The sequence below is a fragment of the Rattus rattus genome, chromosome 14 (assembly GCF_011064425.1).
Source record: "Rattus rattus isolate New Zealand chromosome 14, Rrattus_CSIRO_v1, whole genome shotgun sequence".
Lineage (NCBI taxonomy): Eukaryota > Metazoa > Chordata > Mammalia > Rodentia > Muridae > Rattus > Rattus rattus.
Genome location: NC_046167.1, coordinates 39,268,138 through 39,295,902, shown reverse-complemented (window position 1 = coordinate 39,295,902; position 27,765 = coordinate 39,268,138). Strand labels below are relative to the sequence as shown.

At 40.7% G+C, this 27,765-nt stretch overlaps 1 protein-coding gene across 3 annotated transcripts in view; it reads left to right on the top strand.

Moving 5' to 3' along the window:
* Window positions 1-27,765, top strand: part of Elmo1 (engulfment and cell motility 1) — a 529,323-nt gene that overhangs the window by 366,550 nt on the left and 135,008 nt on the right. For all 3 annotated transcript variants that reach the window (XM_032885160.1, XM_032885159.1, XM_032885162.1), the window contains one exon: window positions 11,319-11,455. In XM_032885160.1, the coding sequence (XP_032741051.1) occupies window positions 11,319-11,455 (137 nt within the window). The remainder of the gene's footprint in view (window positions 1-11,318; window positions 11,456-27,765) is intronic.

The window sequence follows — 27,765 nt, the reverse complement described above, 5'->3', positions numbered from 1 at the left end:
ATTTTAGAAACATAATCAGATTTTTTGTGTGTTGAAATTGTATAGTAAGTTTTTTTCCATTATAATATTCTTCATCTTTTGAGAGGATCTCTACAGTCTTTATACTGTTCATTATAATAGTCTTCACTATTCTCTTTCTTGAGGGTTTCCCTACTCTGTTTATAATAGTCATTGTCTTTTTTAAAGGAGGCCTCTACTCTGTTTATAATAATCTCCATTGTCCTTTCTGTAGAATCCAATTTGCAAGATGGCTACAATATATCTTTTTCTTTCTTTTCTATTTTTTACAGCTTTTTGTTTTGTTTTGTTTTGTTTTGTTTTATTCTGGGTCCTTACTGTGTTTGAAAGGCCAAATTAAAACAAACTGAACAGTAAGTCTGAGACAGAGAGACTAAAGTAGGGGATAAAATATGTCAGCCAGACCCTGGCACCTTTAAGCTACACTATTGTAACAAAAATAATTCACTGCTCTAAGGAATAGATATCAAATATACCACAAGTTGTCAAAGCACTAGCCAGTGTAACTTATGACCTGATGTTTTCATTGTCTTCTTTTAAGAGAACATCTAAGATTGGTTTCAAAAAGTCAAGGTTGAGTAGACACACACTGGGTCATTTTGAAAGATGGACTACTTTAAGGCATCAGGTAAAGATGTATTTTTTGTGGCACCTATTTGAGTGAGTCTCCTTCTGTCTGCTGCCCCACGAAAGGAGGGCATGATGGAGCTGATTGCACAAAAGTATGCTTCATGTCCTGTAAATGAAAGGGTGGTGTAATAAAAACTACAGAGAAGTAAAGGGTGCAGCTGGTGGTGCAAGATGGATGGGGGCCAAGAGAAAGAGTGTGAGCTACTGTGTTCCTGAAAGGCTGAGAAAGTGAGAGCCATGAAGAGACCAGACATGACTAAATCACAGCCCTGGTTCTTGTGAGCTTGCTACTCTGAGAGACCCTGGAAGACACAGAGGACACAGTCTACAGAAGCCAAAGGGGTGAAATGTCTGTAGCAGCCAAGAGCCAGCTTAGAGAAAATAACTTACTGCATGGGCTTCACACCAAGGAAAATGAAGAGTTCAATATATTGAGGCACAACCTGTGAGAAAAAGAAATATTGGTTGCAGTTGACTTTAAGAGTTTACCCAGTGGTCAGAAAAAGTTAAACATGGCAGTGTCAGGTAAAATGTAGTTGGCTGCCTTGCTGAGTCCTTTGTATCTCAATTAGTGTCACCTACAGGTGGTCACTGTTAGATCACCTTAACAAGAGGCATTGACTGATCAATGACAGGTAGGCACATGTGTTATGAGCAAGCCTTGACCAGTCATTCCTTAAATTCACATGTATCTAACTCAGGATTACTGATATATTGATTACTGCAATATACATGGTATACATATTGCACAGTACATGCAGTTCATGGGATACATACTAGTTACAGTTTATTCAACCTCTAATCCACTATAACGCTCAAGTGCCAACATGCATATATATATTGTACTTTGTATGTATTAATGCTTGGAGGTTACATCTAGTTATGAGCCACCACAGTGGTGCAGATCCTCTGCAAGAGCAACAAGTACTCTTAACCACTGAGACATCTCACCAGCCTTTCTGGCAATCTCTTAGTATGCCATTCCTCAGGATGAATTTCCTTAACTAATGCTTAAAAGGGATGCACTGAAACTACTTTCTGAATGTGCTCCCCCACTGGCTGCTTTGGACTTCTTACCACCCAACTAGAACATTCCTCTTAATCACTCACTATCCTTCAGGTTCCTGAAGAGAAACAAAACAAGCAAGGTACATGCATATGCATATAATATATGTACATAATATAAATATATGTATATATATTTTCTTCATAAGAAACCTCTTATGTATTCATGAATATACAGATTTTTTTTAGATTTATTATGAGGAATTGACTGGTAGAGTCACTGGTGACCAAGTAGCCCCAACATGCACCATGTGGGAATAGAAAAGCCTGTAAAGCTAGCGATATTATTTGGTCTACATTTGAGGTACTGAGAAATGGTGAGTTAGTTCAGATCTTGTCCTGCACAGAGAAAGTTGAACTGACATGTCCCAGATCAAGCAGTTAGGGAGTCAAAAGGACTGGATTCTTCCTGACACTAAATTTTGTGCTGTTGGATTTGAATCAGGACCCAGTCACACTGACCAGGGCAGTCTATGCTATATTCATTCAAATGGCAACTTTCAAAACCACTTCTACAGACTATCTTGACCCACAAAATTAAACTTCACATTGACCCCCAAAGCCAGGTAGCCTGTATTTATCTGGTTGAGTGCTACGCATTGATGGGCATTGCAAAGCCACAGTATTAAGTGCTTTCCAATAAATGCTTTCCCTGTACCTGCTTTGCATCCTTGGGCCAAGAATGTGCAGTCTCATTCCTGGAACTGGCTCCAGGAATGATGTGGATTTTTTTCTTCCATAAGATCAGGTTCCAGGGGTGTGGATTCTGTTCTCTACTTTTCTTGCTCTGAGAGGACAAAGGAGAGATGCAGGCACATATCGGCATGATCGTTTTATAATTAAAAGCAAGCTCTCAGGGGTCTCTTCACTCCTGTTATCAGAATCTTCAGTTACTGGAATTTCTTTATATTTGCTTTTGGCTAAATACCTCACAAGATCGTGCTACTTTATGACTTATCAGAAGAACTGGACTAAGTCGTGGGAAGCTAACTCAGAAAGACTCACCACAACTTAAACCAAATGCATTTTGATTAAAATACAAATAATATATAATATAATTGTGTGTGTGTGTGTGTCACAGAGCACTTAATACATAGCAGATGTCCCTTCTTTCTCTACCCCTCTCCTTTTATGTCCTAAATTCAGTGAGTGGACATGCATGCTTCTAACTGGAGACCAAGTTATTTTCTATCTTTTATTTTTCCATCCATGTGCAAATAGTATCTTTACATAATTACTCTGGTGCTGTAGTTTTATAAATCTTTGCATTTGATGGTATTGGGTCTTCTGAATTTGCCATTTGAGCTATATATACTAATTGCTAACTTGTTTATCTTTGTAATGTTTATATTTGATAACATTTGAATCACTCTACATTCATGTGTAATACCCACAGCTCAGTGAGATCAAAGGTACTGTCTTTTTATTTTAATGAGAAAATTAAGATTCAGGGCACAACCATAGGGCACTGAAGAGCCTGTTGCTACTTAGTGGTGATACCAGGATTGGTACACAGATCAACCTCCCACAGTCCCTCTGGCCTTCTATATCCACAGTTCCATGACTGGGGCACAGCCTCAGGAAATTTTGGGGGAAGTAAGTGTCTTGCTGTGCTGTGCGTGTCTTGATTTTCAGCATGAATACTGGTTTAGTATTTCTTTCCTTTTTCTCCAGACCCTGGAGAAAGGCCTACAAGGAAAGTGAACAGCAAAGCACTGGATTCACTATTATTTCTGTCTACTTATTGTAGATTTCACACTATTTTTAGGTTTGGTAGATGTTAAAAGGAGCAACTAGAGTTCTATTAAAGCTGACTTCAGGAGCTGTGAAGTGCTGAGAAAGTTTAAAATCTCTGATTCTGTCTGAAGTAGTAGTGGTGGGTTAGTTGCTTCTGTATTGACTGAACGTATAGAGATGAGGGAAGTACACGTTTATTACCCAGGCTTTCCTCACTGCTCCTACCTACAAAAGGTTCTGAACTTTGAGCATCTTCCCACATAGTGCTGCTCTGCACGATGAAACAGGAAAGGTTTCCAAGTCTAAAGATAGAAAATCCAATGTCTTCTGGGGAACAGCATAGCATACTGTAGTATAACCACAGATAGTCCTAGTGTGAGTTTCTATGCCACAGATAGCTGCTGACATTTTGTTCCTGCCCTAGCAATTGTCATGAATTAAATTCTTTTGAGTGTATATGACTTTTCACCTCTTCCTTGGAATTCATAATTTTACTGCAAAATGCAGTATGTGTTAGCCCTATTTATTAATCTTTCAAAATGCACATTTTCAAAGATGAGTGCTAGTCAAATGGCTCACAATGTCATGGTAGAAATAGTATAATTTTCCCAATGCTCCCAAAGCCCAGGGCTCCAAGTTACTGCAAATGGGTTTAAAGACTCCCTTTGCACAACTCAGGTCATTGATAGCTTTTTAGCATCTTAAAAATTACATGTGTCTGAGAAAATGACTGTGATAGAGCAAAATTGGTCTATACTTGCCTGTGTCTCCTTGTTATCTCATCTTTAGTCAGCTGCTTTTCTTTTGTAATGGCCTGCATTAGGTGGTATGAATCAGTTGAAACAACTAGCAATTTTCTTAGGAAGAATAAATACTAGCACAGAAAACATTAAGCTAAACCAGAAAATGCCATGATGATGCCTTAACACCCTAAGTTGCACAGATGAAATATGTAGCCATCTCCTCTCTAGAGGGAGAGATAGGAGCTGTGAAGTTTGGTGCAGACACAATCTCCAAATTCTATAACTTTTGATGAGCATTAGAAAGTAAGAAATAAAAAAAAATTTCACAATCTCATGTGTGCACGTGTGTGTGTGTGTGTGTGTGTGTGTGTGTGTGTGTGTGTGTGTGTGTGAGAGAGAGAGAGAGAGAGAGAGAGAGAGAGAGAGAGGTGCTTGTTGGGCTTTTGCAGTTAGCAATATATTGCCCTACCTCATATATAGGTATATTTTCAATGGGATCTGTGGGTTTTAAGGTCACAGGACATTTTTAGAACCAGTTCTTCCTTCCTGCTCATAGTATATTCACCACACTACACAGGCCATTATTTTCTTGGGACCTCACAACAATATGGGCCTTATCTCATATTATCCAGTAGAAAATAAGAATATATCTATTTCGGCAGGCTGCTGGTTTGGACGACTTTTGTATTCTATGTGTTCTTGTACTGGAGGCTAAGTCCCCTGTGTAACTGTACTAAGTAAAACTTTGAGGAAATGGAGGCTAGTCAGTCACTGCGAGTGTTGCTGTGGTTAGGATCATTGATAGTTTCTTAGAGTGAATTAGTTCTCTTATATGACTAGGTTTTTAGAAAAACAAATCTGCTTTCTTGTCCTAGGATGCAATCTCTCCTTCTTACAAACATTCCCACAGGTTTTTCATCTTCGTGTAGACAAAAGACCCTGGGGGCAGCAGATGTTAGCACAATGCTCTTAGACCCTTAAACTGAGTGATATAAACATCCTTCGCTAAGAGCCTCTAGCCTCCGGCACTTCCTTACAGCAATAGCGAATGGGGTGATAATTCTGCTAAATAAATGTGTCACATTCTTACTTTATTTTTAGAACTTACATGTGTAGGTTATATTTCCTTATAAATGAATTAAATGTTGACAAATTAACATCCTAACTTAACCCTGAAAGTATCTTTATATTCCACACTGAAAAGACCAGTGAGTCAATTCTCTTGTACAAGATGGAATCTCACTGAGATAAAAATAGTGTGCTTAAGAACAATTTGGCTTTTAAAATGTCGTACTATTTTTGTCTCATTGAGTGCTTCTCTCTAAATTTCATTTATAAAATGATTGCCTGCTGCTTCAATTTTTTTCTCCAATAGGCCTTGCTGTTTTCTTTTAAAGACAATAATAAACCCACCCTCCCTATAATTGTTTTTTTTAATCTCTGAATTAAAGACTATTCTTGAGACCCAATCTTTCCTTGTGATTGTCCACAAACTCTCCTGTGTGTGTGGCCTTGGACATCAATACCCTGACTGATGGGCTTAATAATCCTCTTGATCTGAACTACATTGAGCTCCCTCTTGTAGTTACCACTCCCACTCCCTCAATGGCCTGATAGAATTCTTTTTAATGTTGCATGGGAGAAGAGAATAGAGTAGATCACAAAAAAACTTTCCTGTGTAACCAGCTGACACAGCTGGGAATTGAGCCTTAGTAGTTTAACTTAAAGCATCTGTTATCCCAGAGTCATGGATAAACTGATTTACCTATCTGGCAGCTTTTGCCTTCAAGTATATAAGATTATTCCATTGGATTCTGTAACAGCTAATTCCTTTGGCCATGTGACACACCATGGAAAGAGGGAACCTTAGCCGAAGAATTCTCTCCATCAAGACTGACCTACAGACATGTCTGTGCAGACATTTTACTGGTTGCTGTTTGATGTAGAAGGTCTCAGCCACTGTGGGCAGCACCATACCTAGGCAGCTGGATCTTGGTTGTATAAGAAAGGTAGCTGAGCACAAATAAGACAGATAGCAAGCCAGTAAGCTTTGTTCTGTGGTTTCAAGCTTCAGTCTTGAGCATCTATCATGGCTTCCCTGGGTGATAGACTGAAACCTATAAAATGAAATAAACCCTTTCCTCCCCTAAGTTATTTTTGGTTATGGTATTTGTCTAGAGCAATACAAAACTAGATCAAACTCTGACTGTCTGTATTTTGAATATTTTAGAGAAAAAAATCTACTAATAAATACTGTTTGTTTGTCTTAATATGAGAAGATATTAAAGAGTAACATGCCCATAGAAGTCCTATAGTTGTTTCTAATGTATCATGTGATAGACTAACTTGCCCCTGATTTGTTGTCTCCCTACTCCAATGAAAGGGGCAAGACTTAAAGAGTCATAGGATGAAGTGTACGTGATGGTACACACTTGTGTTTCCAGGAGGCTGAGTTAGGAAGACCATGAGTGGAAGGGCATCTGGAGGAACACTGAGGGATTCCACATCAAACTAAGCAGACAGGAACAAAAAGGAGTGTAAGGTGATATCAAGGCAGTCCTGTCATGGAGAGTCTGAACACACTGACTACACACATGGAAAGAACAGTGCATTCTGTTCCTGACTTTTCTGCAGGGCACTTAACTCCATTACCTTAGGTTTCTGTGTGCAGAAGGTGGGGAAATCTGACCAGTGAACAGCCTTTATTTGTGAAATTTCACCTTTGAGATCTCAGTACTCTCACGGATTTTAACATAATCCATAAGAGTAATTGACTCCACTCCCTCTATATGTACTGGAACCCAAGGGCTACTTCTCAGCATCTTCTTGCTTTCTCATCTCTAGCATTGTTAGAGTCTTGGATGTAGCTATGGAGTGATGATGAAATAGTAAAGAATACGTGCCAAACTCCTCACCATATGCTTTACAGAAATGATTTAATTTAATGCTCTTGACCTTCATATGATTACATGTCACAGTTGATGTAACAGGCTCCAGGATCTTAATCATCTAAGGATATAAGTCATTCGAGGAACATCAAATTTGATGTTGTCATGCAAATATGTTTGACCAGAACACTTGCACTCACTGCATCCGGCACATGTTTTCTTGCATTGTTATTGAAGTGTTTCCCAAATATTAACTTTCCATATGAATAATTATATATCTAAGCATAGTTTTAAAAATATAAAAACAGTGATTTAAGCACAGAATTCCAGAGGAAAAGTTTGGGTTGTTGTGGTGTCTCCACAGTAGCACCAGGAGCTCTTCCTAATTATCTAGGATGTAGCCCTCATTTTTAGGCTGACAAAAGGGTTGTAGAAGCGCAGTCATCATCTTACATTCCAGACACAAAAGAATTAAAGTAGGAAAGAACAAACAAAGAAGGATAAGCTAGTCAAGCCTCCTCCTTCTCTTTCCTTCCTGAAAACTCTAAGAAATGTCTACTTTTCTGTTATTGGTCATGATTTGTTCATGTGACTTCTCTTAGTTGAAAGAGGGCCTGAAAACTGTATTTTGCAGCTGCGCTGCTTGTTATAAAGGTCAAAGTTGGTTTTCTGTTTGCATGGACCTGAAGTTTTGAGTTTCTTGAAATATATCAATCATATGAATTCATCCAGAGGGATTTTCACTGGTGGCCAACTACCTGGGGATAACTTGGTATTTGAAGCCACTGAGAAGAGCATTATGCAACAAAAGGTTGGAACTAGGTTATGATTTTCTTGGTACTTAGGAAAGCTGTCAAGGTGCAATTTGACCCAGACCCAAGGAAAAGAGAGAAACGCTCAGAAAATCAGAAAACAATGTCCTGATAACCTGAAATCATCATGGACCATGAATAACAGGGGGATAATAGCCCTGAAATGTGACTTAAGTATTCAATGATGATTGTCTTGTACCACTTTATAAATATGTGATGAAGAAAGAAGTTATTGCTTTTGAATTATGTTTGGGAGGTTCAGCAGAGGCAGGTAACTAACAAACACAAATACAGAGGAAGAGCACTACAGAGCAGCAATGATGGGCTTTGGAGTCGATTCTACCCAGGTTTTCATCCTGGAACTACAATGTGTTATCCATGTATAGTGGTCTAGATGAGAATGATTCATATAAATTCATATATGTGACTGCTTGATCCTCAGTTGGTAGAATTATTTAAGAAGGATTGGGAGGTGTGGCATTTTTTGGAGGTGTGTTAGTGGGCATGGGTTTTGAGGTTTCAAAAATCCAAACCATTCTCAGTTTGTGCTTCCTAATTCCATTTTGCAGATCAGGGTGTAAGCTCTCAGGGACTGCTCCAACACCATGCCTGCCTGCCTGCTCCTAAGCTCCCTGACATAGACTTGCTCTCTGGAACTATAAGCCTGCATTCAGCTCTTTTATCTATAAGTTACCTTGATTATGTGTTTTTTCATGACAATAGAAAAGTAATGAAGACACCATGCACCTTGAAAATTCATCTCACCTCATCTTTCTGAATCTCCTATTTCTTATCTTTCAAAAAGGATAAAATGGAAAAGAAAAAGACCTCTCATGTGCTTGTACATTACTGATTATGACAGACAAAACCTCCATCCAGTGCATGGCCCACAGTGGTAGAATTGCTAGTTTTAGTACTATGATCACAAGGGCATGTGTTCTCAGCCAGCAGGCATTAACTGTGTACTTGCTGGGGAGCCCCATCGCACTGCAGGCCATGATGTGGGTTCTTGTTGAAGAAGGTATCACAGGAGGTCCAGGGAAGTGCAGGGGGAAATTGATTTTCTAAGCAGCAGCCACCAGGAAATTCCCTGTGCTCTTAATGTCAGTGAATGCTGGAAACCTACTGCTAGGTCAGCTAAATTGTAGATTTCAAATGCTCACTTAGGGCCACGTACAAAAAGCTCATGATGGAAGGATTCATTTCTACAATGTTTGCCTTCCTCATATATAACATGAAGACACTCATAATGTCCGCCTCCCTGGCTTGTTACAAGATAGTGTCTGTGGAGCCTGGCCCACAATCTGCATTCAGCAAATGCTGCCTATTGTGAGCTACTCCCCTCTTTCCACCCAACCAAAAACAAGGCTCATGGGTTTTGGAGCTGTCTCAGCTGCAGTAATGCTATAAAAATTTAACTAGGGCATAAAGTACACATATAATCACACTAGGTCCAAAAATGATTCTGTGATAATGTGATTAATAACGAGTTCTTGGATCATAATAGCATTTTAAGTTGCTTCTGTAGACTTGTAAATTTCATAGGCTCCAGTGATTATGAAAGTGAGACCGGCGGCTAGCTGCCCATTCTGTCTGTATTGGTGTTGCACACTCCCTAAATAGCTTTGTGTCTCAGGTCAAAACTTCACATTTGCTGGAGTCTCTCTGGGGTGGAGTGACTTTCCTTGTGTGATTTTTCTTTTCCTTGCTGAGATTTAAACACACTTGATAAAGAAATCGAGGAAAGTCCATGGAACAGTGTGCTGGTATCTGAGACTTGTCATGAGCAGCATCTCTGTGCTCCTGGTAACTTTTATCTTTTCCAGGGCAGGCTTTCCATGAACTGTGCCAGGTGATCCTCGCTAAAGCCTGGAAAGAAGGGAGAGTGATTCTCATTACTGCATTTTAGTTAAGAAAATACAAGCTAAGAAATTGAAAATAGTGTCTCTCTGCTTGGCATGGGCTAGACACGACTCCAAATCTTTGCTTCTAGGTCCTTTCTGTATGACTTCATTGCAGGTCACTTCTGTCCTTGTGCTGTCTGGAAACACTGGCATTTGTGTATCTTCATATCAAGTTGTCCTTTCAGAAGGAGCAAGCTGTATAAATGCACACCCAGTTTCTTAAGATGGGCAGATGTCCAGATGCTCTATACTCCAGGCCTGTGGATGGATAACAACTGTGCTAGAGCAGAACCTGCTCACTCTAGGAGTGCTAGGGTTCCCAACTACAATGGCGTTGTGTCAGGAGTGAAGTGGCTTGTTATATGCATGACAAGCAGGAGTTCTCTGCTGTACGCTCCATCCTAACCCTCCCCATCTGTCCCCTCCTGAATTTCCAAAGCCAAAAGTTCTACCACCTCAGATCTTAAACACTAACCAACCTTTGAAGAGATTGCAATAAAATAAAAGCATGTGCCTTCAGTATGTACAACAGCACTCGTTATCATGTGCATGCGTAAACCTTGGCTTTTGTGTATGTGTGTTGGGGGGGGGGCTGATAATCACAAAGCTGAGTTCCCTGAATTCTGTCACATCCTCCTCTATGACACAGGTGATAACAGTGGTCAGCCAAGTTGTAATATTTATAAAAGGACTGTATTAGGGGGCTGGAGAGATTGCTCAATGGTCAGGAGTGCTTATTGCTCTGTCGAGGACCCAGGTCTTTTTGTTTTGTAAAGGACTCTTAAAAGTTCAAGTTTGGAACAGTGCTAGAATGTGAGGAGAGGCTTAGGGCAAGGCAGTGGGGAAGCAGGTCTGAGGGAAGGGAGGGAAGGAGGCAGACAGCGAACCTGGATCTTTCCCAAGGAAGCTCGCTTAGCTGGGCTTGGAAACAGTCTAAGCTAACTTCCTGGTTGCCAGTGAGCGCTGGATACTTCAGAGCATTTGGGTTGCTTTGACCTCCAGCCATCTGTGCCTGGCCTGTAAAGTGAAATGGCCAGTGGCATCAGATGGTGAATGATCACAAGCACTCCCTGCTCACTACCCTTGTAAGGGGAAAAAATGCCCCCTGGAGAAATAATCATAGATGCTATTTTCAAAGTTAGAATTAATTGTATATTCAGGAAAACTCATCCTCTGCCAATTATTCTATTAGGGCAATGGAGGCATTGTGCCTCAGGAAACAGTGGGAATAGTTTCTCAAAGGTCACCTACCTCAGCACTCCTGGAACAAAGCCCTTGGGGTCACATCCTCAGGTGGATTAGCAACTGACATTTTACAGTCAAAATACATGCCAAAGAATAGGTCTGATCCTCTGACCTTAAGCTTTTAAGGGTGGGAGCTGTCCTTTGGTGACTTTTTAAAATTACTTTTCCCCATGGTCACATAATCTTAAATATGTCTCTATGGACACCAAATGTGAGCTTGATCACACATTTCACTATATTAATATGTCTGCCTCTCTTTTCATCTCTTCCCTCCAGCTAGTGAGACCTGCAACGACTTTCACCCGATGTTCTTCACCCATGATAGATCTTTTGAAGAGTTTTTCTGCATTTGTATCCAGCTCCTGAACAAAACATGGAAGGAAATGAGGGCAACGTCTGAAGACTTCAACAAGGTAAGGGAGGTGATGTCACCTGCGCTCCCACAGGTCTGGGGCTCATGCCTCAGATATGCTGTTTCCTCAGCTGTGTTTACAAGTAGTGGTCAAGGGAAGAGAGAAAAGGCATGTAGTCTTAATTGTACCAAAAATGGAAGCAACCATTAGGTATCTACTTCTCGTAGCTTTGGTCCCTTTGTTTCAGCCAAGGCCGCCAACAGAGATCTTTTCTGGAGAAACTGTCATGGTGAATTTTTCCTTTGTGGTTTTTGGTATGGAATGCTTTGTCACTGGTATGAGGCTATTAAGAAGGGTGTCATGTTGTCTCCACCTGTGTAGAAGACAAGTACAGAGTCAGCTGATACAACCCAGAAGACAACTGTCTTCCTGATTCCATAGATGTGAGAATTTCTTGGTTAGCTTAGAGGAGTTCAAAACAGGGTCCCTGCTTTTAGAGATAAAGAACATATTTCTCCTTGTAACAAACGTGTAGCAGTAATGGCTAATTATGCCTAATTTTAGGGTCTGGACAGGTATAGTTTAGCCTATAACAATTGTAACATGATTCTAAACAAGGTTCTAGCCCAAACCCACTAACATTGCTCCCAGTTATAAGGATCGCAAATAAGAATTTGGTGTGCTACTTCTGTGGCCTTGGTACATAGATAGCATCTACACTCCTAACTGCATTTGCCTCCCTGATACCTTCTGTCTGAACACTTGTCACATCTATTATGTTTTGTTTCCAAGTTCTGGAACCACTAAAGGTTGAAAAGAAAGGAAGGTGGAGTCAGGCACTGACCTGCCTGTTGCCCTAGGCATAGTTACCTCACCCACAGGCCATTTCCCTCAGCAGTGCCTACCATCTTTCCTTTGCCCCTGGGACTGGTTACTGAAATCCAGCCATCCAGTGTGACCCTAACCCCAACCCCCAACCCCTGTTGAGCCCTGATCAGCAAGGTGCAGTTGTCTGAACATCACTGTCTGAGTAGGCATGATTCAAGGAAGACTGGGGAGAAAAGAAGGCATTAATTCACTTCCAATCACAGCCACAGCCTACTCTGTGTACTTCACTTGATTATGAGAGACTATGCTATTCAGGTGCAAATCACCCCAGAGAAAGACGGCCCTCCCCACTCAAGCCACAAGAGGAGACTTAAATCAATAGCCTTTCAAAGTGGCTGTGGCCACTCTGCCCTGGATCAACGTGACTCTTCATGTGCTGTGGTGGATAGCCATCCAAGTCTCTGCGTTCGGTGTTAGGACACTCACTCTTCATGGAAGGCCACCTCACCATCTGCGATGTATATTATTAACATTGGTTCAAGAATTAGGGTCAAAGAGGGGTTAAGCATGGGAAAGACAAGGGATTTTAATTTCCCATAATACTCTGCTTTTCCCTGCTTATTAAAGAAAAGCATATTTCAAGATGAATGCATAAACATATACATGAATTTATTGAAATAGAAATAGACCGACACATAGATATAAATGAATAGTAAATATCTTATGTATTCATTTTCTATCCCCACTGCCGCAAATGACTGCAGAATTAGTAGCTTAAACAATGCAAATTTCTTATGCGACTGTTCTATAATTCAAAAGCTAGCAGTGTTTCATTGAACCACAGTTAAGGCTTCAACAGAGTTGTTTCTATCTGAAAGTTCTAGGGGAGAATTTGTTGCCTCACAGTCTTTAGCTTCTAGAGGCTGCTATATTCCTTGGTTTGCATCCTGTTTCTCTCTCTGAAGCCAACAGCTGTGGGTCTAGTCCTCTCTGATGCCATCCCATTCCTCTGATGTCTTTTTTTAAATTGTCCCAAGATTATTTAGAATTTGAATAATCCAGGATAATAATCTCCCTGTGTTAAGGCTGGCAAAAAACAACCTTAATTCTACTGGTTTATCTAAATCACACTTTGCCATGTAGCACAGTTACAAGTCTTAGGGATTTTAAAACATGGGCCTCCTTGGAGGGTATTTTTCTGACCATCATGGTCTATATTTTATTTGCATATGTGTTTTATCTTTAAGTGTTAATAACAATGTTTAAACAGTATTGATAGATAAGCCCTTTGCCTGTTATTTTACTGGTAGACATAATTCCAGAATGCTGCTGAGAGCTACACAAGCTCAATTCAGATAAGTTTGTGTCCCTTTTCCTTTATGTCCCTGTTCTGCTGCAATTGCCTTTTTACTTTGGTGGAAAAAAGAAAGACAACAAGGAGTTTGCAGTGTAAGAACCACTACCACAATTCCATGCAGCCTTTCCATTTTTTTATTCTTGTTTCCTGCCTATCAACCACTGGGCTGCTTTATTCAATAATAAATGGAAGCAGAGAGAAGTGCTGAAATTGAAATCAGTTCACTTTTCTTCTTGTTATTAACTTGGTAGCAGAAGAGATTGAATTTAGGAACAAATGTGGGCTTGGAGTTACTGTTAGACTTAAATGATTTCATGTTCCCGAGACTGTCTAAATTCGAATCCAGGAATAGCTTAAAAGAACCTAATATGAAGCACCATTGCTTTTGGAGTGCTTTGGATACTGTCTCAGGCGCTGGCTGGTTTGTATACAACAGAAAAAGGAGATTGAATTGCCTACCTCAAGGCCACTAATTTCGCCAACATACCACGTGCACCATGTTATAGCAGGGGCAGGAATAGCTTCTGCTATCCACCTGACTTGAGCTTCGGCTTGGAGGTATCTGGAATGTGCTAGTTAATGTCACTACTCGGTGCCACTGCTGGAAGAAGGCGTTTGGAAAAGCAGCTGTCTACTGCTCTTCCAGTCTTGAGGAGCAGCAGATGGAAGGCCTTTCTTATTTATATAGAGAAGTAGAATTGGGGGGTGATTAAAATATTTATGCTTAGGAAAGAACTTTCACTTTCTCAATATAGCAGTCTACAGAATAATCCATTGATTCAGGCCGTTGAGTTTGTATTCTGTGCTTTTGCCTTTTATTGCCGATATTTAGGACATGCATTATTCATTTGCAGAGGTGTCAGGGAAGAGCTAAACTGCTGCTAGTTACCTCCCCACACAAGCGCCCAACCATCATTTGAGGGCTTTATTTGCACTGTTTCATTTACAGGAATTTTATTTTATGCCTGTGTGGGTTGTTGTTGTCTCAGTTTAATTATTCTAACAAGAGTTTGCATGTGGAGTATGGATCTATGCAACAGTATTCCTCAACCTTGAGTACATTTGGAGCACATGGGGCCTCTTATCCCAGTGGGCAGTTGAACCACAGACCAGTGAACCCCTTGGTTGGGGAAAAAGGTACCCATGAGTTGTTTTCATGAAGTTAGAATTGGTCTCTAAAGGTGATATGCAACAATGGAATTTCCACCTCTTGATATATGCCACACATATTTCCAACTACTACAGACTGCCTGCATTGATAAGAGTACTGTGACCATTTTTCATTCTCAAATCTTCCATGCCTGAAAATTAACAAAAAAATAAAAATGGAAATCCTATCTCATCCTCTCTTATTGGTGATGTTACAGTAACTGGAGTCAGAAGTATAAAATATGTTGAGGAAGTAAATTTATATGCAGATGTTACATGGGTAACATGGGTAAACATCTTTTGATGGTCATTTTAAGTATAACATGTTGAAATGATTGTGAAGATGTCCATGAACCTTACACTAAGTTCTGCATGGAATGACCAACCTAACAGTGGCAACATTAAACTTATGCTGATTTCAGCAATTTGTTTTCAAACAGCTTTATGAACTGACTTGGTTTCCCACCCTGACATGTCATGATGTCAGCCTCATAGAATACCAGAAGGTCTTATGAACCGTGTGTCCTTAACAGTTGATAACAACTAAGGCCTCTCAAAAAGTTGACTACTTGAACTCATTTGGTTGTACTCAAGCCATTCTAAGGACCATGACCTATGTTCTTTTTATGGTATTGGTGGCATTATCAAAATTAACATTATAAACTGAGATGACACAACTTTGCATGTTTCAATGTAAAGAAATGGAAGTGACCATTTTAAAAGTGGCCTTACTGTGAAGTAATAGAATTATTTTGGAATTTTATTCAACAGCAAAATAAGCCAGGCCCACTTTGCTAGGTTTTGGAATCTTAGGCTCATAGATGAAAAGTCAGTTGTGGATGCTTAAATATCAGGTTGTGGTGGGACAACCCAGGTCCAGCAAAGCCCCAAGCTGTGAGCATCATCTGTATCAAGGAGAGAAAATCCCAAGTAGAAAGAACTGGAGAATGGGCCAGAAAGAAACATTCTTAGAAACCCCCTGAAGAGGAGCCACAGAAAATAATTGATTTTGGTGTGGGATGGTGTTTAAAATGTTAAAGCCAGCAAATGCTTGGGCTCAAAGGAGAAGGCTTACTTTTCACATTGCTTTTGGCTTACTGACTTTCAGTGTGTGCTTTGCAGAAGACAATTGCATATTCAGAAGTCCTCCTCCTAGGCCTGCTCAGCTCACTCTTTAGGTTCACTGAGCCAGCCTATGGAATGAAAGGTAGTCTGTAACTCTCCTCATGAATAAACATGAACCTCCTCATTTGCATGAGGCAGGTGACTGTAAAATATCTTGCAGCAAGTAATGAAAGGGAGCTTTGTGTGTCAGGGCCCAGGGGGAGCTGAGCAGACTCCAAGTTGTTTATCTTCATTAGAATTCCATCTAGTGCTGCTGTTATTGATCTGAACTGGACCTGGTGTGGCTAATAAAGGAGATGTACATTTTAATTGAAACATGAATATTTAAGTAGAGGAATGTCGTTTAAAGAAACCCTGTGTCATGCAATGAGATTATGTATTATTTTATCTGTCCAGGCTATTAACAAGTATTTATTCAAAAGCCTTCTAATCTGCCACAATAGATTTGCAGTATAGACAGACATCCTTTAGAACCATGTGCATTGTAATGAAGAGATGTATAGTTTCCTTTAATGTTTCCCAATGAGTAGTGGCAAGTAGATTCCTGGGTTTGTATTTGTCAGCTGCTAATTTGGGGTTGTGTTGGGCTTTGTTCATGGTGTTAGCCACTTTTTATTAGATTATCTTCATCAGTCACAATTATATTTTCTTAGGAAAATAGGAAGACCAAGAGTTACTTCGCTAGCTTTAGTTTGATACAAAGCATTTGTTGAAATAGACTGTAAGGTATTTGCTTCATAAAAAAGGAAGTGTTGATAGCAGCTGACATGAGGCTGCCTGAGTCTCGCAGGCGACAGCAGTGTGGAGCTGTGTGGAACTGTGTTTTACAATCTCTTTTCGTTAGACTTTTTTACATAATTCCCCTACCCTAATCACCTTTTCTCCTGAAATTATTATTACAGAAATACCAAATCTCATGTATTAGTACCCAAGGTAGATTTTCAAATATCAATAATATATGTTTTTTCCTGCCTTATATAGAGAACCATTCAAATTTGGCTTGATCACAAAGAGAATTCAACCACAATAGAAACCCATCCCTAAGTGAAAGAGCTTTCTTTTAAGGTCCCTGGTATTTCCTAGTTCATCTTCCAATGTAGTACATGTGACTTAGTGCGGGACAGATGCAGTGGTGACTACACAGCTCAGCTCTTCTTTCTTGTACCTGGATAACCATGTGGAAAGGAAAGCTTGGGCTTCAGGTTTCTCATCTGTGAAATAAGAGCAAGAACTTTACCTACCATTCAGGACGGCTCCATACTTTCCTGGTGTCATGTAGATGAACTGTGTATCTCGTTTCTGGATGGAGCTGGTACCAGGCAATGGTAAGAGGAAGGTAAGAGGCCATATGCAGTGGTGTTTTAACTACAGACATTTCCAGGAAAAGTAGACAAGCTTCTTACTTGGACAGGGACATTTCTGAAGAGAACCCCTGTTGCCGTGGTTCCACTGTCACAGGGAGCATGTCTCATTCACGAAGAACCTAAAGATGACCTTTCCCAGATATTCTGCCCCCCCTGCACAAAACTGCTTCCACACCTACAAATGAGAATGCAGGGAGACCCAGAGTCCTCCAAGAAATCATGTTGTTGCTTCTGCTCATGTATTGACAGCACAAATGGTTTAGTGGTTTAACATTTGTTTGAAAGGCTAGCTATAACCATAGTCTGCTGAAGTCATGACTATTTTTCTGGACATTGTCTACCAGTATAAAATTCATGAGTTTCACAAATATTTCCAGATAATCCTGACAATGCTAATATATTCAGAGGGTGTCCCTTTGTAATCCAAGACTGGCATAGAGTTCTCACTTCTAAAGTTTTTCTCAAGTCTGTATAACTTTCTTTGCTGTGTCCAGACTTAGCAACTGCGAGAAAGAAACAATTAGCAGGTTCGTCTGCCCGACAGCAGCACGATCCATCAGTCCCTTGGTTCAGTTACAGACCATCCCTTAGCAGGAGAATCCTCACTATTCACCAAGCTGATTGCTCCATTCATCCACTTCTGAAGCTTCTCTCCCTTCTATTAACTGTGCTTCGGGGACTCTGTATGAATGGTTAACAAGTTCCTGTGACCTGAATTCCAGACTCCAGTGTGGAGTATAGGAAAGATTTGATAATGACAGAGAAACCATTTTATTAGTATATGTTCAATTAACAGGAAATCACCTGCATTTTAAGTAAGGCATAATGAGATGAAAGCATTTTAAATTAAAGGGCATACAGGAATCAGAGTCGCTTAACAAGGAAGGGTACCATTAGGTGCTGATCTCTCATAAAGTATAAGTCCTCATTGATCAAAAAATGTTTATCTTGTGATTGCAAAGTAAATTATGTTTAGTGGGAGATTAAAAATGCAGTTGTAGGGAGTGCAGCAGAGAGAAGGTCATGACTGTATCATGTAGTCACTCCTTTTGTCACCTGAAATGGCAGGTGTGATGGGTAGAGGACTAAGGTCAAAAAGGGGACAGAGGTGAGATAAAGAGTCTGTATTTAGTTACTATTCTGCTGCTCTGTTAAGATGCCATAATCAAACAATTTTCCTTAGAGCTTCAGAGGGCTAGATGTCCATAACGGAGGGCGGGGAAAGCACGTCAGCAGGATCAGAGAACTGAGACTTCCATCTTTATCCACACACAGGAAACAGAGAGAGTAAAAAACAGTGTTCGTCAGAGTTCTCTAAAGGAGAAGTGGTAGAGTAGTGTATGCATGCCTGTGATTTATTAGACAAACTCACATACAGGCTGTAGTCCAACTAGTCCAACAATAGCTGTCTCCTGACAAAAGCCACCGACCTGGTAATTGTTCTGTCCACAAGACTAGATACCTCAGCAGTACCCGTCCTGTGCTGGAGTCCTAGGGAAGTTTGAGAAAGCTGCTGTTCTTCAGTCTACATTGGACTCCTGAAGGAGTATGTTCTAACAGCAGTGAAGGAATGGTTCAGGAACAGGATAGATGAATCTGATAGCAAAAGTGAGGTCTAACAGGCAGAAAGCAAAAGCTTCTTTCTTCCATGTCTATTTATGTGGGATGCTATCAGAAAGTGTGGTCCAGCTTTAGGTTGGGTCTACTCACCTCAGATGTTCTAATCAAGAAAAATACCTGCACGGGTGTGCCTGCCTGTTTGGGTTTTAGTTGAGTCCGTATGTAGTCAAGTTTTCAACCAAGACTAACCATCTGAAACTTGAAGTGAGATGTAGCTATAAGCCCTCAAAACTCACCCCTAGTGATAGTCTTCCCCCAACAAGTCTGTACTGTTCCATGCCCTCTCCAAACAACACCACCAAATGAGGACCCCAAGTGTTAAATACAGGAGCCTATGGGGACCAATTGTCATTTAAGTCACCACGGAGAATTAAAGAGAGTGACCAGAAGTCATTTATAAAGAATACATTTATAAAGAGCTGTGAGAAGTTAGAAAACCCCAAGTGAGATCTGTAGGTGCCATCAGCAATGATGCTAGAGAGGTGGCTCAGTAGGGGAAAAGTAGCACTCGCTACTTTCCAGAGTCTAGGTTTGATTTCCAGAACCCATGTGTTGACTCACAACCCTCTATTATTCTAGTTCTGTCCTACGGGAGCTAATGTTCTCTTCCGGCCTTCATGGGCACCAGATGTACACATGATACACCAGGCCTACATTCAAGCAAAATATTCATACCCATGAAATAAAATAATTTTTGACCAGCCTCCCTCAGCCACTTACCAGCCTGCTTCTTGTGACCAGTCATAGACTAAGTCTCTGAGTCAAGAGGCCAGAAACAGTAACAAAGGTTAAAAGGCAGAAATAGGCCAAAGGGGAGGTCTAAATTTAATCAATAGTTTCTTTAGCCCGTTTGTGGCAAGTGTTAAAAGGAGACAAATGAATACTGAAACTTGACTTTGAGAGCTCTGGGCTCCTAATTGTTTGTTTTGTTTTGTTTTGTTTGTTTATTCTCTCTCCACCTTCTTCTTCTTTTGGTGCTTGTAAGTGCTTTGCAGACTGTAAAGTTAGAAGGAAGTGGTTCTACTTGAATCTAGATGAAAGGAAATGATAAGGAGGCAGTCAGCCCCTTACTTCCTCAGGTGGGCCAACATCTTCTTCAGGGAGGTTCTAAAGCCTGTGGGTCTTTCCTACTAACAACAACTCACTCACATGTCCCTGGGTACCTACCACCCTGCTCTATCACTGTGGATACTTATCCTCTACAACATATGGCAGTAAACTCTTAATTCTCAAGTTACCTCAGAGCAGAACCTTGGATTATGTATATTCATAAGAGTCTTGCACTATGCCTGGGATTTAAAGATATTTAAAATTATCTCACAACCATTATACAAATAGCAAGGCTATATCTATATCTACATCTTGGCTAATAATGCGATTGATTAAGCAACATTTTCAATGTAAGTCATTCTTTCCATAAATCTTTCTGTCTACATCAAGCTGGGCAACAGAATATCAAAATGACAGACCATGATCAGCTCTGGTAGGACAGACAAGCTACTAATGTTCTCCTTGAAGAGACTGGCCTCTGTTTGAAACTAATCGCTAGCCAGAGTCATAATTACTGCATAACGCATTATCCTTTCATCATTACATTGACTTACAGGTCCCTCTTCTCGGCTATTCCTAGTCACAGTGTGCTTGCTTGGAGACAGTCATTGTACCTCCAAGTCTGCAGTATTCCCCTTGGCTTGGCTTTCTTACACTAATGTGATGTGAATAGATGTAAAATGAGCATAGTACATAAGAGCTGTGCACTATGGGTAGCTGCTGCTAACTTGGGGCAAGCCCTAGACTAAGACATATGCATACAGTTATCTATAGTCAACCTACACAATTGGAGATATCAAGGTATAAACAAATTCTCCTTTCAGCTCACCTACACATCTGGGAGTATAAAAATCTCTTGTGATTCCTTGTTGCACAGCATCTATATGAAATCTCCTTGTTATAATCTGACCGTATTATTTCCACTTCTAATCTTCCTGAGGCTGTCTGTTACCTGGCTCCAAAAGTTTCATGGTAACATACTTTTCCTGCCTCTACCTGGTGTTTTCACTCCCCACCTTTCCAAGGCTACCAGCATAGCCTGAATGCCCACCATTCAGGGTTTTTTTTGTTGTTGTTGTTTTTTGTTTTTTGTGCGTGCTGTAACACTTTCATCTCTCAGCGTTAGCTCATCCTCATTCTCTCTGCCAGAAACGTCTTCTCCCATCTGCCTGTTGAGAGCCTACTTATCCTTTAGGATTTTGCACAAGTGCCACCTCAGTGTGAGAGTTACCATCTATCTCCCTTTCAATTCAGTATGAAGTTTTGCACCTCCCTCTCCACAATATAGAATTCAGATATTCTATTACAAAATAGCTTCTAGCTCTACAGTGGCTTTTAATTATAAATCTAACTTTCCAAATTAAGTCTGGATATTACTGGATACAGAACCTTCATATCTCAGTATTCTCTTGATGCTTTGTAAGTATGGGCTCAATTAATTTGGGCCAGATCCTAAATGAATGGCCAGAAATATCTGACTCATCACTTAAAATGGTCCTTCTGGCCAAAAGCTGAATTGATTTACATCATTTCAATACAGAATGGATACTGTAGCTCAGATCCCAGAGGCCAGAGGTACTGAGAATTTTGCAGTTATGCTAACTAAAGAGTTGTCTTATTTAGATATAGTAGCACATTCAATAATCCCAGGACTGAAGATGTGCAGAAATGAGCAGAGAACTTGGGAGCTGTGTGCTATGGATAGCTGCTGCTAACTCAGTGCAATCCCCAGACTAAGGCAAGAGGATCAAGAAAGACAGCAAGTCTGAAACCACTCTGGACCCTTCATCAAAAACCAAAACCAAGCCAGCCAGCAAAGAAAGTAACCCACCATAACTGAGATATGCTCTACTGGTAAATCCTGTTAAATCTACGCTTCGAAATGTCTTCTTCAGATATCAATGCTTTGAAAGACTTATAAAATAACTTTGCCATTTGTTACTTAATTAAAGTCACAGTAATAATCATTTTTCTCCCAGCATAGCTTATGTAAAGTGATGAAAACCTTCAGAGAATTTGATCCGCTGCAAAGTAAACTTCCTGAATAGCACAGTTGGAACTGTGCTCTTGTTTTCCAGCTCCACTCATTTATTATATCACTGTTTGTCATGCTTAACCCACACACCCCGGCAATTCAGGGAACCCTCTGGTCTCCCATTTGTCATGTTTTTGGGCCATTGAGGGGGAATAATGTCAATAATACCATTTATTCTCTCCTAAGATGTCTGTCAGGACAGGGCAGAGGACAAATGCAGCTTCTGGCTGTCCAACCCTTTGAGGTTATGGGTGCTACCCAAGCAGACCAGCAAATGTGAATGTGAGAGTCAGGCTTCCCAGATGATAAACAGTAGTGTGTTAAATGTATCATGTGCACGCACATGCACACACACACACACACACACACACACACACACACACACACACACACGCCACTATAAGTTACCTTTTGCCTCCAAAGTTATCTTAAATTAGGGGGCCCTATATTATCCCATGAGTGGCATAATACAGTGTCTAGGAAGAACTGGAGTTGGTATGTTACTGAAATGGGTTCTGTTCCTCATATTCTTTATTTCTAGTTCACATACCCATTGGTGTGGCATGGTTAGATCTGAAGTAGGTGGCATATGGCTTTTTGCTGCTTGAACTACCACAGAAGGAAATGTCATTGGCATAGAATGCCAGATTTTCATTTCGTGAATCACAGAGCATGGAATTCTGTCTGAAGGCTTCCTGGCTGCAATGTGTCCTTAAGGCAGAAGGACACAAAAGGTGTGCATCTCCCAGGTGTGCCGTTCCTACGTGCATAATTTATCATGATGGAAAATCTACTTGCAATGGACATGGACATGACAATGGCCTCTGGCGTGGCAGAAAGGCTGTGTGGCTTGTTTAATTGTGGTTGGTCACTGAGCAAGCAGGTTGCTTTTTCCCCCCGAGCCTGAGTTGAACAGATATCAGAGAGGTATGGTTGTTTTCTACGTTTTTCAGATAAAGAGAAGTTTACTTGTGCATGTACCAGAAAAAGGCTGTGAGTAAAAGATTCGTGTGTTTAGAGGATGAAGTTTGCCACAGTGCTGTAGTCACTAGAATTTTCAAATTATAAGTCACTTCACAGCAGAGTGGGCTGATGCAAAACACCTAATGCTGTCACTCACAGGCCCAGCCTTTTTCCCTCTCCCACCCATCCTCTTACTGAGGATCCAAGAGAAATTTGAAGGTTTCCCAAATAGGCGATTAGAACCGTATGAAATTGTCTTATACTTGACGGTTTAAAAGTTATTTCTTTTATCTTTCAGATTATAATTACAACATCTTGTCTTCCCTCCAAACTCTCCCTCCTCCTGGTCTTTCCTGGTCTCCCTCCACACTCTCCCATGTATGTCTCCTTCCTCTCTTTCTAATTCATGAGCCCCCTTTTCTTTAATTGTTGTTTACACACAAAACACACACACACACACACACACACACACACACACACACACACACACACACTACATTTAAAACAAGAGAGAAAGCACCAACCTACTCAGGCTGTATGATATTACTTGTACCTATGTTTCCAGAATAGAGGAATGTGAAGTGGTTCTACTTTATAATTGTGGGTCACATAAGAGCAGAGGTGGCTACCTCCAGAACTGACCACTGATTGCCATCCTCAGTTTTCCACAGAACCCTTTCCTCTTTCATGTTCCCTGTTCTGTGATCACTTAACTGGTTAAAAAAAATTGCCATAAAGTCTAGCAGGACTGACTCTGAGCACATGCAGTGGGGTTCAGTTCTAGCTCCAGCATTGCATTTCATTTTTGGTGATTAACTGTTTTGTTATTTATCTCTTTATCTGTTGAATATACACCTTAATAAAATAGTTGTGAGTGTTAAATGAATCAATTGAGATGGAGCCACCTGAAAGGCCAATATTCAGCCATTTTGTAAATGCAGAATTAGCCATTCTATCTGGCTTATCCAGTATGTCAAGCCCTGCCTTCTAGAAATGTAAGGATCTCAAAAGAGGCATAGGAAAGCATGGTTCTACTCCAGGTCTCTTCATATTTTTTCCATCCCTGCACTCGCCACCCATCTCCCAGGTAGAGCTTGTGTTTCTAGACTCCACACAGCCAGGTCTTCTGTTTTTTGAGTTTTACCCCTCTTGGCCACTTCTGGGATGCTACTCTGTCAGTTATCAGTTTTAATTATTACATCATCAATGTGTTCCTCTCAATGCCATATGAATGCACAGAAGCCCCCACTTACACTGGTGTCAGTCTAAGTCAAGCATCCTCAAAGGGCTATGCCTTCATTCACCTTCTCTCTTTTTCCCTTATTAATCTACTAAAAACTCCATCCTCCCCTCACTAAAAATGTATTCCAGCAAAGGAGGGGAAGTCTGGTTATAAAATATATTGTTGGCCCTTAAAAATCTCTTTAGTCACAAAATCTACTAATTTTATCAAATGCATAGAGACTTCTGTTGAACAGTTCCAAATTTCAGCCATTTTATTTGCTTTTTTGTGGTACTTTGACCCCTTTGGACACTTGGCTTTCTTGATGAAGACTGTCTTATGGTGGCTTACAAAGTGGACATATGCAAAAAGGATCCAGGTACACATACCCAGACTAACCTACACTGAGAAAAGTTACATGCAGGACATGAAGTAATTATGGTTGTTTCAGTTACTAGTATAATTTGTACAAAAATGAAAGATAAGCAACACTATAACTACACTAAAAAATGGGAGCATGACTTTCAGTCATGATGCCAGTTCTGTGTATTAACACTGAGAAAATTCTTTAGTCAGGAAAGGTTTGCACATCATAAACTGATATCCACTTACCCAAAGTAGAGTACCAACAACAAAACAAAGAAATGATTCTAAGCAAGTCAAGCTTGGTAAAGTAATGAGTTTAATCGGTGCTTCTTATGGAAAATGGGGTAAGAAGTACCTGTAGAAATAAGAACAATTTATATGTAAACCACCAAAGAAAGGGCTGCTAGTCCTGGAAACTGTTAACTACATTGATATCTCCCCAAAGGAGGCAGGGCCTTTTGGATCCTCCCCCAACTCCATTATAGAATGTTAATATGTCCAATGGCCTGAGAGTGGACTGCAACTAATGAATGATGCTGAGGGCCACCCTCTGTCCAGAGGACAGTGCTCCCTAACACATGCTATTTCTAAGAAAAAAAATGAGATTGGAGCTGCACAATTATTCTAAATGTAAGATTAGAATAAAGTTCTAATGAAAACGACATGGCAAAGTTATAAAACTTACATCACCATGCTTGTTTGCACTTCTCCTACTCTGATCTCTTCCCTTCATCCAAAATATGTAGACAAGTCACCCCAATACTTACACAATATTTTCTAATGCTTTCCTCTGCAGAAGTCAGATTCAGTCCCCACCTGCCCCGGTGGTAACAAATCCTCCAGGAGAGAATGCTGTCTCTGCTGCCTCTCCCTCTTGCTGTGGTCTCTGTCACTGCTCCACCTGCTGCAGGTGCTTGTCTAGAGTAGCAATCAGCTCCTGATTGCAGGTTGGGCGATCTCTCCCCAGAGCTAGTCCCATCCCACTGCTCTAAAACATGGCCGCCCACCTCTGTGGTCCTGGAATCTTTGCCATGTTACATTCAGGCATTGCTGCCATTGTTCTTCTCACCTCTTTAGCATAAACGTTCCCTAAGCCTACCCTTTTGTTGCCATTGTATTTTAGTATGATGTCCTCCTGGCCACTCAAAACCCCTTGACTTCAACAGAAGACAAATTGAAGTTCCCTGAACTTGGTTTGCATGGCTCATCCACAGACCCTTCAAACTGGATTAGTCTAAAATGAGTCCTGTTTTATTCTCCTCTCAGCTGGCTTTTAGTGTTTTCAAACTCTTAAGAGCTCCTCCGTGATCTGCCCGCCTTTTTTACTTCAAACTGTGGGTTGATCTGACTTCTTAACTTCCTTTTAGTAGGTCCCTTAATCCTACCAGTATTGGACAAAGGGCCATCTGCCATCTGCTGGGACTGTGCAGGACCTTCCATGTCTTCTGCAGACTGTATGTGCCTTTTATTGTCTTGTCCCTGGGTTCCAAAAGGATCTTTTAAAACCACGGGTTTATAGTATGATCTTTCCATACTCAAAACTCCTGGGTGGGAGGGTGGCTAGAAAGATAGCTCAGAGGCTAAGAGCACTTGGTTTTCTTATAGAAGATCCAGGTGTCTGCTGTGGGGGATGGCCAGCAGAGTATCCCAGAAGCCCTTTCTCCTGCTCAGACTGGAGCGCATCAGTGGGAGGGGGAAGTCACCAAAATGTTGTTAGAGATGCTCATCTCCTAAGTGTTCATGGTGCTGAGGAGAAGAACAGAGTACCCCCAAACCTCCACACTGTGCCTGGGGAATGCTCTCCCAGAAACTGAGAGGTATTCCTGGGGTTCACATAATAAATTTAGTTCTAAAGGGTTCCTGGCATAGCACTTAGTGGGCATAACTTCACCGTAAAATGCATGGACAAAGCAGTAGCATATGCATTGTACAGAAATCACCCAAACTTACAAAGAGAACTACTTTTAAGAGAGCTTTGGCCTACGACTCAGAGCACAGTGGGGGGAAAAGCAAAGTCTGCAAGGAGTTGGAGAAGGATGAAATATAATAGGAACAAGAGGAAAAATTTAACCAGTTGAACTTTATTAACTTCCAGATACCAACTGTGAAGACTTGAAGGAAACACATGGCAACACATGAGAGGAAAGCACGCTATTGGTGCTTTCCAAGTATTTAGTTTAGTAAACGGACACCTTACTTCAAACTGAAATTTTTGTTGAAATGTATTTTTTTTTCAGTGTATTTTCTGAAGAACCAAGATGTCTAGTCTAAAATACATTCCACAGCAGCGCAAGCAAGAACTTTTACCCATGATTCAACACTGGGGATTATTTGAGCTATTTGCTTCATAATTCTCATGCCTGTCAGTGTGCTGGCAGAACTGTACGTGAGCTATTTGGAAACCACACTTCTTATTCTCCTGGGAGGACTTGGTGGGGGGGGCACTTTTGCATTGCAGATTAGCAGATTACTTATCACCCAGGGGACCGATTTTTTTTTTTCATTTGTATCATCAACTTGATAACTACTTTCTTATGTTAGAAACTTAAATATACAAGTGAGTATCAAAGTAATAAAATCAGATTATGTTGTATCTGAATTTAATTCCTGTACAATTAAAGTTGTAGAGCCTGTTCTCTGTGAGAGTCAGGGGTAATGACTCCAGGAGTCATGACGCATAGGTGCCTTTAACATAAAGTAGAATGAGGGACAGTTTGAAGCCATAGGGTCATGTTAAGCAGACAAAGACTGGGCTTAAAGAACAAGCAACTCATCACAGTGAGGGCACCAGTGCTTCACTGTGTTCAAGCACACTGCTGACATTGTGTTTCTACACTGTACAGTTGCCACTGCTCAATGGACTTCACACAGAGTTGTGGTACTCCCCACTTCTGATAATATCCATTCTCATTACAGAAGGTTAACATATAAATAAGTAATTTTTATAAGACACTTCATAATTCTAGGTGACCACTCTGTTCTGTAGAACGCCTGCCCACTGTGTTTCTATACCTTACTCTCTGCAGACCTCTTGGATCTGTTGCAAACCAGTCTCCTTTGTCTATTCTCTTCTGCATCTGCCACATGATTGTGGCTGCCTAACCCTGTCCTGCATGCTGCACTAGTAGTCTTACCTGCTGGCTGGAAAGGAAGTCCACTTACTTGCTCCAGCTTCTTGTTCCTCTTTTTCTCAGCACTGATCACCTTTCCCTCATGCCTCGCTTACCATGCTCTGGTGCAGCGACAGGAGATCAGGATGCACTAGCGCCTGTCTAGTTGATGTATCTGTCA